Raw genomic sequence first — 13,012 nt, 5'->3', positions numbered from 1 at the left:
GAGATGGCCAGAAGGGGTTACATTGTGTCTATTTGGATTTAGAGAAAGCATATGACAGGGTGCCGAGAGAGGAGGTGTGGTATTGTATGAGGAAGTTGGGAGTTGCAGAGAAGTATGTAGGAGTGTTGCAGGATATCTATGAGGCAAGTGTGAGTGTTGAGGTGTGCAGTTGGAATGACAGATGGGTTCAAGATGGAGGTGGGATTACATCAAGGATCTGCTCTGAGCCCTTTCTTGTTTGCAATGGTGATGGACAGGTTGACAGACAAGATCAGGCAAGAGTCTCCGTGGACTATGATGTTTGCGGATGACATTGTGATCTGTAGCGAGAGTAGGGTGCAGGTTGAGGAGAGCCTGGAGAGGTAGGGGTATGCACTGGAGAGAAGAGGAATGAATGTCAGTAGGAGCAAGACAGAATACATATGCGTGAATGAGAGGGAGGACAGTAGAATGGTAAGGATGCAAGGAGTAGAGGTGATGAAGGTGCATGAGTTTAAATACTTGGGGTCGACTGTCCAAAGTAACGGGGAATTACTTGTTTCATCCTCCTCCATAATAATGTTCCTCACCTTATCCACAAAACCCATAGTGTTCTGAATGTGATGTTCATTATTGCCAACCAATAGGTTAAAAATAGATGCCAGAAACTTAGAGATGTTATAGGTCACTGAGTTAATCATACTAACAATAGGCTGTAATGCACATCCTGTTTATGTATGTTAGGTAAACCATACAGACTAGGAGTAGCTTCCCCTTGGTATAATCTATGGTGCAAAATGTTGTCAATAGCATTGTCCTGTTCTAACAGTTTCAGACACTCTATCATCTTTTTCTTTTAACCACCACATGGATCTAATTTCAGGGGCTCATAAGTATTTATGTCACTAAGTAACATCATAACTTTCTCAAGATAGTCTGTCTGGTTTAATAAAGTGGTGCATCTACCTTTTTCTGCCAGAAGGATAATGTTATTATCCTTACTGAGAGTCCTGAGTGCTTTCCTCTCATCTCTGCTGATGTTGGTGGCGGTGCCTTCACCTTGCTGAGGCAGACAGAAACTTTCGTCTGCAGTTACTCCGCTTCCAGGTCTGCCATGTTATTGTTATTGACTGTTGATTCCGTGGCTGTGATCAATTCCACTAGCAGGATTTGCCTCGGCGTGACAACAACATTCAGCCCCTTAGCATCAGACATATTTTTCACTCACTTGTCCACATCACCGGCATGTGTCTGGCGTCCATCTCTCTGCCTACTGTTGAGGGCACCATCTGTTGTCTGCCAATGTCTGTGGCACGTACCAAGCAGGTCAAACTTATTTTGCTACCTGGTTTTCCATGTTTCATGTTGTGCTAGACCAGTCTTCTCTGTGAACTCAATCACATGTTGGAAAGTGGTCTTATCTTGATGCGTCATATTGGATCTGCTCCTCTTTGCCTTTCAAAGTGTCGTTGGTAAAATTAGTTTGTCTCATCCGTTCATTCAAAGCTCTGTGATTTCTGGAGGATCTTGCTAGGTCAGTGGCCCTTGACAGAAGATTTCATTTGCAGGCTCTTAGGTGTAAGCCCGTTCTGCCTGCACCTGAGGCTGAATCTCAGGTGGTTTCTGTTGTTGGCCATCTTACACACTGTTTAATCGTACTCAGGTACAAGTTTAAGGCAATCCTCGCTGAAATGAGTCAACATTTCTGCCACTAAACATTGTGACCAGATGAACTAATTCAACTTTCTGGAATTCCCTTACCTGGATTATTGAGCATGCATCAAGACTCTTGTCAACTTCATTTGTTGACTCCATCTTTCTGGTTAGCGCTAGTTAAACCCCAGGACCCGCAGTTTATTTTTTGACGACCGCCTGTTCCTGCTTGCAACAAAGTTAAAACCACCCACTCCCGTGAAATTTGCCCACAGGATCCCAAAGCAATCCGCTAGTACAGTATTTTCAATTTAGTCAAAAGATTAAACAGTTCAATCTAGTAGCCTTAGTTGAAATGCAGTGTATTCGTCCGACAAAATTACATTATATTACATTATATTATATAGTATAAATCCCTTTAGAATACAAATCACAGGACCAGCTAGACGAGTACAAAAACAGTGACTTAGAGTCAAGGCTCAACGTTTTCGGTTTTTACCGATTTTCACCAAACAATACCCAGATTTTTAAACTGATTTTCACCCGGATTTTATGTTTCCACGGATCCAAAAATTGTTCCTTTTCATGTGAGATTATGTAACAGTGTCCTCTTGTGGCGAAATTCGGCATGCTGGATGGCTTTGAAAAATAAAAACCGAAAACGCTGAGCCTTGCTTTTAGTCCGGAAAATATGGTAGCCGATTTCAGTATGGCTAGCGTTACACAGTAAAATCCTCATCAGCTGGCAAACAACAAAGTCTGGGGCTGCCTAGTGGCTTCTCCTCTTATTTTCTGACAAAGAGGAAGACCCCTGGAATACTAATAAGCTCTCACAAAAGGTGATATTTGCAGTGGTTTTATTTGCTGCCATCATTGCTCATACACTGTTTCCAGACACTCATGCACACATCAGAGTTGGCGCTTATTGGTTTTACTTGAACTGAATTCAAACTCTCAACAGAAAATAATTTTCCACATGCACCCACATAAGACACATGCACCCAAACCCACCTCTGCTGCACTGCTCATGCTGTTGAGACCCTCACTGGCTCGGACCAATAGCAGGTAACGATGCTGGTCACTCTCATAATCAATGGATCGCGTCAGACTTATTTCACCCGTCTCCGCAGCAATGGAGAAAAGGCTGCTGGGATTGATGAGGAGGCTGTAGCTGATTGGTTCTTTCTGGAAAGAAACTGCAGGTGTAACCAGGAAACTGGAAGGACAAAGAGAGAGTGGATATAGATGATTGGATAAAATAAGTAGAAAAGAGAGCAGAGAGTAGGCTTCTGTAAGTAAACTTCTATACAACAGAGAAGAGTCAATTAGATTACGAACTTGAAACGTGACATGGTTGATTTGGCTAGTATCTAGCAGGGTACTGCATGTCAACACGTAATTATCAAGTGATACCCGGGCACATATTTTACATTTGTGTGATAACAGCATGACACAGAAAAAGAAAGAGAAATCAAACAGGATTACAGAGGCGGATGAACGAGGGAGAAAACATCCAGTGCAACGATAAAACAAAAGGGATGCTTGTTATTTGTTAGTATTACAAAACAAAATATGAGTAGAAATAACAGAAAGGAATATACCTTTTACAGGTTTACCAAATATGTCAATCAAAGTGAAGTAGCTTGAGTCATTACAGCATTGCATTAGCACAAACAGCTATACCTTGTTTGTGTATGTGTGTGCTTGTGCTTGCATTAATGTGTTCCAATTTGTGTGTTGCTGGGTGTGAATTCTTGTGTTTTTGTGCATGTAAGTGTATTTTTGTTTTTGTGTTTCTATGTGAGTGGACATGTGCACACGCATGTATGTGAATGTGTGAATGTGTGAATGCGTGGCAGCATCCTGTGTACATTTTGACAGATGTCTCACTGATTGGCAGTAAAATTCAATGTGTATGAGTTGGAAGCCCACGTATTTAATGTATCACACTCCACAGAAAAACTGTTTGTAGCAGAACACCACAAACTTAACGCATAGGTGAATCATCAAATCATGGAAATCTGTTACACAAAAATATGTGGAACATAAACGTATGAGAAGCCATGTCTGTGAACGTTCTCATTCATCCAGGTCATGGTTATCCAAAGGAGTTGAATCAAGTGCAACTGGACTTGGTATATATCCGTGAAGACGTTTCGCCTCTCATCCAAGAGGCTTCCTCAGTTCGTGCCTTTCTGACTAGACCAAGCTAGTTCGACTGGCTGGTGATGAGACTCACAATTTATCCTCTTATGTCTGGCTGGTGATGAGATTCAGAATTTATCCTTTACATCTATGGCTCTGTTAGCCCGTCGCTAACAGAGCCATAGATATAAGTGGCTCTTTTGTGTACCGATGTTTGGCCGCGCCCATCGTTATCGGAGCTATTGATATGCGTGGCTCTCCTGTGCTCCGATGTCCAGCCGCGCCCGTCGCCATCGGAGCTATTGATTTGCATTTGTTTAGCAGCGACGGTCGTTGGGGGTGTTAGTTTCGACTTCATCATTCAGTGGTCATGAGAGTCGTTGGAGCCGTTAGTGACCGACTGTTGTTCTTGGAGGCTAGGCTTCTTGAGTCTCCTGGGTAGAGATGAAAGGACGGCATTGTAAGTGGGAGATGGGTGGTGTCGCAGACCTCCTCCTCTGTTGAGGGATGGTTTTTCCAGTTTCGCATAGATGGCTTCCTTCACCCCTCTTTCAAACCATCTATCATCCCTGTCCAAAATGTGTACGTTGCTGTCCTCAAAGGAGTGTGTCTTCTCCTTTAGGTGTAGATAGACTGCTGAGTCTTGTCCTGAGGAGTTTGGCCTTCTGTGTTTAGCCATCCGTTTGTGTAGTGGTTGTTTGGTTTCTCCTATGTATAGGTCAGTGCAATCCTCATTGCATTGTACAGCACATACCAGATTGCTTTTTTGGGTGTGTGGTACACGGTCTTAGCGATGGGTGTTGGTAAACATCGGGACACAAAGAGCCATGGACATCTATAGCTCTGACAACAACTCCAAGAGGATAAATTCTGAGTCTCATCACCAGCCAGTCAGACTAGCTTGGTCTAGTCAGAAAGGCACGAACTGAGGAAGCCTCTTAGATGAGAGGCGAAACGTCTTCACGGATATATACCAAGTCCAGTTGGACTTGATTCAACTCCTTTGGGTATGAAAAGCCACTAAAAGAACATTGTCTGAGTGTCTTTGTGACAGAGTGAAAGAGTATGAACTAGTGTACCGTATATACTACAGTTGCACATACGTACTGTTTTTGTTTTTGTTTTTGTTTTATTTTTTTATGCACACATAGCTGTTTCAACACTTATAAATTGTGTTTTTCTTTATTGGGAAATACTCTTATCATAATTGGGCCAAAGTATAAGTGCAAATTTGGGTGGAAACAGCAGGCTAATGTCTCCACTAAATTTAAGTGTCAGAATGTCTTCCTCAAGATTTTATCATTTTATTAGTATTACCATTATTGATTTATTAATGATCACCACAATAAATCCTGCTAATTAAATTATGCAAATTCAGTTCAACTAATTCTCATGGAATAGTGAGCCCCCCTCCTCCTGAGTTGATAATCAAAGGAGTTAGCCAGGCCGGCATAGCCAGGTGAAGGAAAAGCTGAATCAACTGGTCTGTTTCTGAAAGACAGAAATGACTTACAGTAACATAATTTACATAGTGTGTAACATATAAAGACAGACAGGAATCAGCATAGAGCATTAAGAAAAGTTATCTCATAGAAATGTGAAGATAAATGTTAATATAAAGACGGTTCAGTGCGAGCATGTGTGAACACATGCATTCAATATGAAAATGTGATGTGAGTAATCATGTCCTGAACAATTTTACAACTAATCCTCTGCCCATGGGACTGAGCCTGCGTTTTGCCCTATGTGTCTGGGTGTACTCACGGCTGTCCCTCCGGGGTATTCTCCAGTATGGAGATGGTGAAGGATGCATTGGTGAACTGCGGAGGCCTGGCTCCCGCTACCACTGAGACCACAGCCGGTACACTGCGGCTGCCCAATTTGTCGGCAGCCACCACCTTTAGCTGGTACTCCCTGTCACGCTGCAGGGGAAGCCCTGTGGTTCGCACCTGGCCACTCTTCCTGTCCACCTCGAAACGACCATCACCCCCTGTGGGAAGATGCTCAGGTTACACATGTTCTCCCACCAGTATGAACTCTGGCTATTTGTAGTGATAACAGGCAGCTGCTAGGCCAGCCAAGAGTCTGGAAGTACTCAGCTGGAAGCAATGTGACGAAGGTGACAATTTTGATTCATGGAACCAGTGCATATATATATGTTATAGTTAATTTGAAGTTGGCAGGTAATGATTTATAGGTCTAAATGTGTGAAGATTTTTTTGAATCACCAATTTATTTTCTTTTTTATTAATTGTTTAATTAATTGTTTAAGAATGTTTTGCAGATAATTGAAATGGATGGTGACATTTTGAAATCTAATTTTCTCTGTCAGTCTAAATGACTGTTTTGCTGTATGACTGACTCAGGGTCCCATTTAAACAAAGCGGTGTGTATAGCAACCACTGAACCATCCTAAGTTTTTGATTATTTTTTTTGGGGGGGGGGGCTAGAGTCAACCAGTTGAACATTGCATGTGCTGTACCAGAAGACTGTAAACAGCCCCCACCCCCCATCTGTCTGGAACACGTGTTGAGCCTGTAAGATATGGTGGTGGTTCACCCCTAATATGATTATGATTATCTGGGAAAACTATTTGACTTCATTCATAAAAGCTCAAAGACAAGCGTTTCCCAACACAAAGGGATGGCTGTTTTTATGGCTGATTTTCAATGCTTTGTTTGTCATGCTTTGTGTTTCTGTGGTAATTGTTTCAAGCACATTGACGTTGTACTTGTGTATGGAATATGCTATGCAAACAACGCTTGATTTGACAAAATAACGGTAAAATTCAAGGTTCTTTTCTCCAAACTGCCTTACTAGAGCTGTCACGCTTGCGGTTAATGTGGATGGGACTCCAACACAATGAATTATATTCGCTCACACACTTCTGCTGCCTCAAATGAGTTAAAAACCCAATGCTAAGTAATAGGGACAAAAAATGGCTACTGAAAAGCCCCTACTTATTAGAGGTCTAGGTGATCATCAAAATGACAACTGAAACAAAGGCAAGTGAAGGATAATACAGGTTTGTGTTTCCTTCATAGTCCATGTCATTCCCACCAAGGAAGCTTGGAGAAATTCACTTTATATGCAACTGTTTAAAAGACTCCAAAATAGGCAATCAAATTCGTTACAAGGCACACAACATGAAATACAATGATTTTTCTGAGTGAAAAATAATAGTTTTCATGATTATACAAAATAACCACATGCACTTAAAATGTTTTTTTCATGACAACAGGCACATTTCAAATGGCATCCAGTATAGATAAAAACCTATTTTCTAGGATTTTCTAGTTTGATTTCCATTCCCCTCTGCCAGCCAAATTTGAAACCCACTCACAAAAGAAAGAAAATACAGAAAAAGCATTCAATAAAAACAAATGAAAAAACCCCCCAATGTACTCACTTCAGCAATTGGTCTCATATGAATTGAAACCATGTGCAGAGCCAAATTAGGTGAGAGCAAATGACCTACCATCGGACAGGAAGTATTCCACCTCTCCGTTGTTCCCCTCGTCCCTGTCCAGAGCATGTAGCTTGTAGACCAGAGAGCCCGGCGGGGCATCGGGGGAAACCACTGCTAGGTAAGGGGCTGGAACCATAGCCCACTCTGGGACGTTGTCATTCACATCTGTCACAGTCAACTCTACTTTCACCACATACCAGTCTGGACCTGTGGCAGAACAGCAGGGAAATGGAGAGAGATGGAGACATCTTAAGAATAAAAGACCATGCCGGTGGCAAAGCGGGTTTGGTGTGAATCTTTCCCCATCACCTAACTATTTCACGTGAACTCTCTCACATCTATCCTTTAATTTCCTTCGCTCCTGCAAATGCAGATGATGATAAGTATCAGACTCTAACACATAGGACAAAACATGCTGCTATTAAGTAGAATATCTGCATTTTTGAGATTAATAGGTAAAAGATAGGAAAATGTTAAAAAAGATGGCAGTCTGCTATACAGTATTTACGAGAGACTAGTGGACTTGAGTGGTTTTGAACACAATCAAAGATTGATTATATATTAAACTATAGATCCTCTTACAATACAGTCCACACAGTCAGTCTATCTATCTATATCTGTATGCACACACAGATGCACATACACACACAAAGGCCAACAGTTAGTGTAATTAGCATATCATTAGAGGCTGTATGGCTGGTGCAAACGAGGTAAAAAAAAAAAGGTGACCCAGAAGTTGCTGGAAGGTGTATCTTGCAGCATTATAGATTTGCACCGTGTGGGGGACAGGGAGGGGGAGAAGGAGAGAGACGGTATCAATTAGGGCACTGGGGCCATGATTTGTCAACAATTGAATAAACTGGTACCTGACGATGTTTTAGGAGCAGCCTTGATTTGGTTAGTCGCACAACAAAATAAGTAATAATGCAGTAAATAGCATGTTTTGTTTATCTGCCCAGCACTTTAGGCCTATTAATATGACTGCATGATGCCGGTGCATCAGACTAAACAGAAGCAAGCAGCTTACGGACTGGACGATAATGCTCTAAAGAAAAAAAATGAAACAGGAAATAGAAAGAAGGTAACAATAAGATGGAGACAGAAAGAGAAATTGAGTGATATGAGAGACAGAGACAGACAGACAGGCAAACAGACAGAGAGAGCGAGACACACACACACACACACACACACACACACACACACACACACACACACACACACACACACACACACACACACAGAGGGAGACAGGCAGACAGACAGAGAGAGAAAGAGAGACAAAGACAGAGAGAGAGAGAGAGAGCGATGGAAGGGGTCATAGCTAGAGGGGTGCAATCAAATTAAAATGACAAGAAACATGCAACAAGGAAAAAGAGCAGAAAATGCCAAGTGAACAGAATTAAGACAGATAATTTGGAGCCAAGGAAATTACTTGCTGGTTGTTATGGAAACAGCAGAAAAACAATGCAGAGTGGAGCAGCGGGAAAAAAGAAAAACGTATACACACAACTGACAAGCAATTGTCTATATCAGTGGAATTAGATAGGAGAAAGGGCAAATAATAATGGAAGCAAAAAAAAACTTCACTGGAAGACACAGGAGAACAATCACACCGACTATATCTTGCAGTTGAGCAAAAATTGTGTAGCAGTTCAACCTGAGTTTACACTCTGTGTGTGTGTGCATGTGTGTGTGTGTGTGTGTGTGTGTGTGTGTGTGTGTGTGTGTGTGTGTGTGTGTGTGTATGTCTCTCTCTCTCGCTCTCTTTCTCTCTCTCTCTGTGGTCATAACCGATTCAGAAATAATTGACAAAAGGACAATGGGGCTTTGGGGAACAAGGAGCAGTGTTACCCTGTTAACTAGAAGAGAGCAATCAGTAGAGTGCAGATCCCTGCCAGGTGTATTTCCCCTTTTTGGTGACAAACCACCCCTTTTTTGCCTACCAAAGAAGGGAAAATACGGAGGCACTGCCTGAGTATCTGTCCTTCTCCGGTGCTCGGACTTAGACAAAAAGCCAGTTGAGGAGTTAGCACTCATTATGTAACAGGTTTTTCAACAACAAGGTCCTAGATCATACGGTCATAACTGTGCACAAAAATTATTAGGTTAACAGACCCATTAGTATGCGAGATTAGCAGCAGACAGATACACGCACACACGAACAAAGCAGAGGAAGTTGTGTCTTTATAACTTTTGCATTTTTTGGATTATCAAAATGACATGTCGCTGCCCGATCTGAGTCAGCTGTAGATGTAAGTATTTTGCATGTGCAAGTGTAAACGGTTTACCCAGCTTTATTATATTATGAAAATAAAGACAGAAGCTGTTATTTTTGGTTCATCCAGTGTTCTTCCAGTTCTCCTTTGCTGAGATCAGCAGTGAATGATTTGCTGACTTGCGAAAGACAATCAGCTTCTCGTTAACTTTCAAGAGATACCCGAATACATGTTTTGACATTGTTGCTGCCTGATCTGAATCAACTTTGCACATGTGCAACTCAAATAAACAGTTGACTCAGATCGGGCAGCTACAGCAGTGTTGGTCAAGCAACCTAAATTGAATCATGAGAGGGAGTGGCAGTAGGGAGGGGGGGGGATTGAAAGGTTTTGAATCACTACAACCATGAGATCATACAGTCACAGCTGTGCACAAAAAAAAAAAAAGGCTGATAGGGCCAGTAGTATGCGAGATTAGCTGCAGACACACACACACACACACACGACTAAACGCAATATTTCCTCCAGGCTTTCGACCGGCGGAGCTAATAAATCATTCTACGCTAATGTACATAGTGGTATGCCAAAACAGCATTGTCATTAAGGGGGGGTACAGGCTGATCCAATGAGGTCACTGTGCCTCCTCAGCTGAATTCTTTCCCTGATAAAAAAATAAAATAACAGATACTTTAACAATTAAGTCATTCAATTTGATAATGGAAGACTTAACACTGTAATGCAAAATAAAGCACAAAACAGGGCTATTTTACATTTAGGAATCAATTTCTTCTTAAAAATAACAATCCCATTTAGCTAATTAAAAACGACGAACATATCCACATTGTATGACCGGCCAATAAATTATATTACAAGGTTGAATTTATAGTTACTTATGTTACATTAGGTGAGTGGCACTAATGTGGACATTTTCTTGGCAGTAAACAAAGCTAAAACTTAGTGATGTGTAAAACTTAAGACTGTTCTCGTGGTGAGTTCATAAATCCACTTACGCACCTTGGGAAAATGGCTCTAAGAGTGGTACTGTTTGCACTTGTGTAATTGTGGCTATGTTTCTGGATGAGCGCATATGGTTGTATAGCTAATTATGCGTACCAGTTTTTGATGTGGCCTAATGTATTGGTTTATTCATTATGTAGAATTTCATCTTGCAGTACTGAATTAAATGCAAAATATTGAATGGATTTCTCCTTCTGTATCTTAGTTTATAACCCCTGGTTGTGTGGATGTAGTGCATGTGCACCTGTGTGCATAAGTGACAGTATGTATGTAGACCTTTCTGTCATAGTTTATTTCTTTCATGAAACATGACAGTGTTAACTGAACACTTAATAAAAGCTATGTGAGGTGAACAAAATGCCCCCCACACGTCAAAGTTGATTGCCTGTCCATTCCTTATGCTCTGGTGCCGACCCTATGCCAAAATGAATCATGCACACGCACACACACACACACACACACACACACACACACACACACACACACGTATAATCTACGGGCTCCTTTCTGCCTCCGCTATTGTGTAGCTTGTACATGGCCATGCAGATACAGTCAACATATTGTTGAGATTTTGTAAGTGTGCACAATCTGCACCACTGTTAACCTTTGTATGTCAGTTACACAGAAACCCCTTCTGTACACTAGAATGACCGGGATTTCACTCTTACCTAAAACGACCACGGGCGGTCAAAATGACCGCCAGTTTTTAAACTATATTCTGTCAAAATAAATACCCAATTGAGATATTAATGCATTGCATGTTAGTATGTCTGTAAAGAAACGAATTATGCCAAAATTAGAATTTTAACAACTATAATACTATTTTTAAACAATTCAAACTTCAGAGAGACATGGTCAAACCTGAATAGCAAAATTTAAAAAGTGAAAATATTACCTTGTGGAAGTGCAGGAATGAGGAGACGGAGAGATCGAGTGGAGTAATTCCGTTTACCCGCCACACAAAACGACACCAATACAGCACAATCTCTCATGGCAACCAGCTAACCGCTAGGCTGGTGCAAACATGGCTCCCCCCCGGAAACTCTAAGCAGTGCCTACGTCAGCACTCTGAACGTCTGCCTTAAAGGAGCAGCAGCCCCTGGTGAATCTACCCTCAATTGTGTATCACCACACAGTCCCCCCCAGAATTCACCATCATGAAAAAATGCAAAACATAATGTAACACAAAAGTACTCAGTGAAACACAAATAGCCAACAGGCGAACAGTCCTCAGTGAAACAGTCAACGTCTCGGGGGGCGGACCAGGCAGCCAAAACGGCTGCGCTGAATGGGTATGGGGGTGGGGGCAGAGGCAGGGGACAGAGCCGGAGCCCGGGCAGGGGCCAAGGCTGAGCCAGGGGCCTGAGAAGGGGGGCGTCCACGCCGCGAGGGCAGGGCCAGTTCGACTGGCCCACCCAAGTTCAAATGGGCAGGCTTGAGACGGTCCACCGAGACCCGCTCCGGCTTGCCCCTCATGTCCACCACAAAGTTCTTAGGCCCCGCTTCCAGGACGCGGAAGGGCCCGTTGTAGGGGGAATGCAGGGGGGTACGATGGATGTCGTGGCGAATGAAGACGTACCTGACCGACAGCAGATTCTTGGGGACGTAGGACTGAGGGAGGCAGTGGTGAGCTGTAGGGATGCGGTGAGCTGCGTGGGGAATGAACCTGTTATAAAAGTTCACCATGCCCAAGAACTCCTGCAGGGACTTCACAGTGCGGGGGCGTGGAAAACTGGCGACAGCGTCCACTCTGGCAGGAAGCGTAACGGCTCCTTGCGGGGAGATGCGGTGGCCGAGGAAGTCGAAGGATGACAGGCCAAACTGGCACTTGGGCTGGGTTGGCTATGAGTCCATGCGCACTGAGCCGCTCGAACAACTGCCAGAGCTGCATCAGCTGCTCCTCCGCGGATGCACTGGCCACGAATATGTCATCCAAATAAACAAACAACAACGGCATATCCCGTAGCACAGAGTCCATCAGCCGCTGGAATGTCTGCGCTCCCCCCTTGAGACCGAAGGGCATCCGCAGGAACTCAGAAGAGTACAAATGGCGTGATGACCGCTGCCTTGGGCACGTCCCGAGGGTGGACCGGTACCTGGTGGTAGCCCCGCACCAAATCTACTTTGGAAAAGATGGTGGCCCCCGCCAGGTGGGCAGAGAAGTCCTGTATGTGCGGGACGGGGTACCGGTCAGGGGTTGTAGCATTGTTCAGGCAACTAAAATCGCCGCAGGGGCGCCAACAGCCGTCAGCCTAAGAAACCATGTGCAGGGGGGAGGCCCACGGGCTGTCCGAGCGGCGCATAATGCCGAGGCGTTCCATGGTGGCAAACTCCTCCCTGGCGATCGCGAGCTTAGCAGAGTCAAGGCGCCGAGCACGTGCGTAGACCACCGGGGGGCCGTCGGTGGCAATATGGTGCTCCACGCCGTGCTTGGCCACCGCTGACGAGAACGTACAGTGCATCCGGAAAGTATTCACACCCCTTCACTTTCCCCACATTTTGTTATGTTACAGCCTTATTCCAAAATGGATTA

At 43.5% G+C, this 13,012-nt stretch overlaps 1 protein-coding gene across 1 annotated transcript in view; it reads right to left on the bottom strand.

Annotated features, from left to right (window-relative positions):
• si:ch211-186j3.6 (neural-cadherin) overlaps positions 1–13,012 on the bottom strand; it is a 666,499-nt gene that overhangs the window by 453,954 nt on the left and 199,533 nt on the right. Inside the window, 3 exon segments of the mRNA XM_056278708.1 lie at positions 2,644–2,848; positions 5,542–5,767; positions 7,256–7,447. Coding sequence (XP_056134683.1) covers positions 2,644–2,848; positions 5,542–5,767; positions 7,256–7,447 — 623 coding nt within the window.

Source organism: Lampris incognitus, chromosome 4 (assembly GCF_029633865.1).
Source record: "Lampris incognitus isolate fLamInc1 chromosome 4, fLamInc1.hap2, whole genome shotgun sequence".
NCBI lineage: Eukaryota > Metazoa > Chordata > Actinopteri > Lampriformes > Lampridae > Lampris > Lampris incognitus.
Note: the sequence above shows the minus strand (reverse complement) of the source record. Positions and strands in the feature narration are given on the sequence as shown.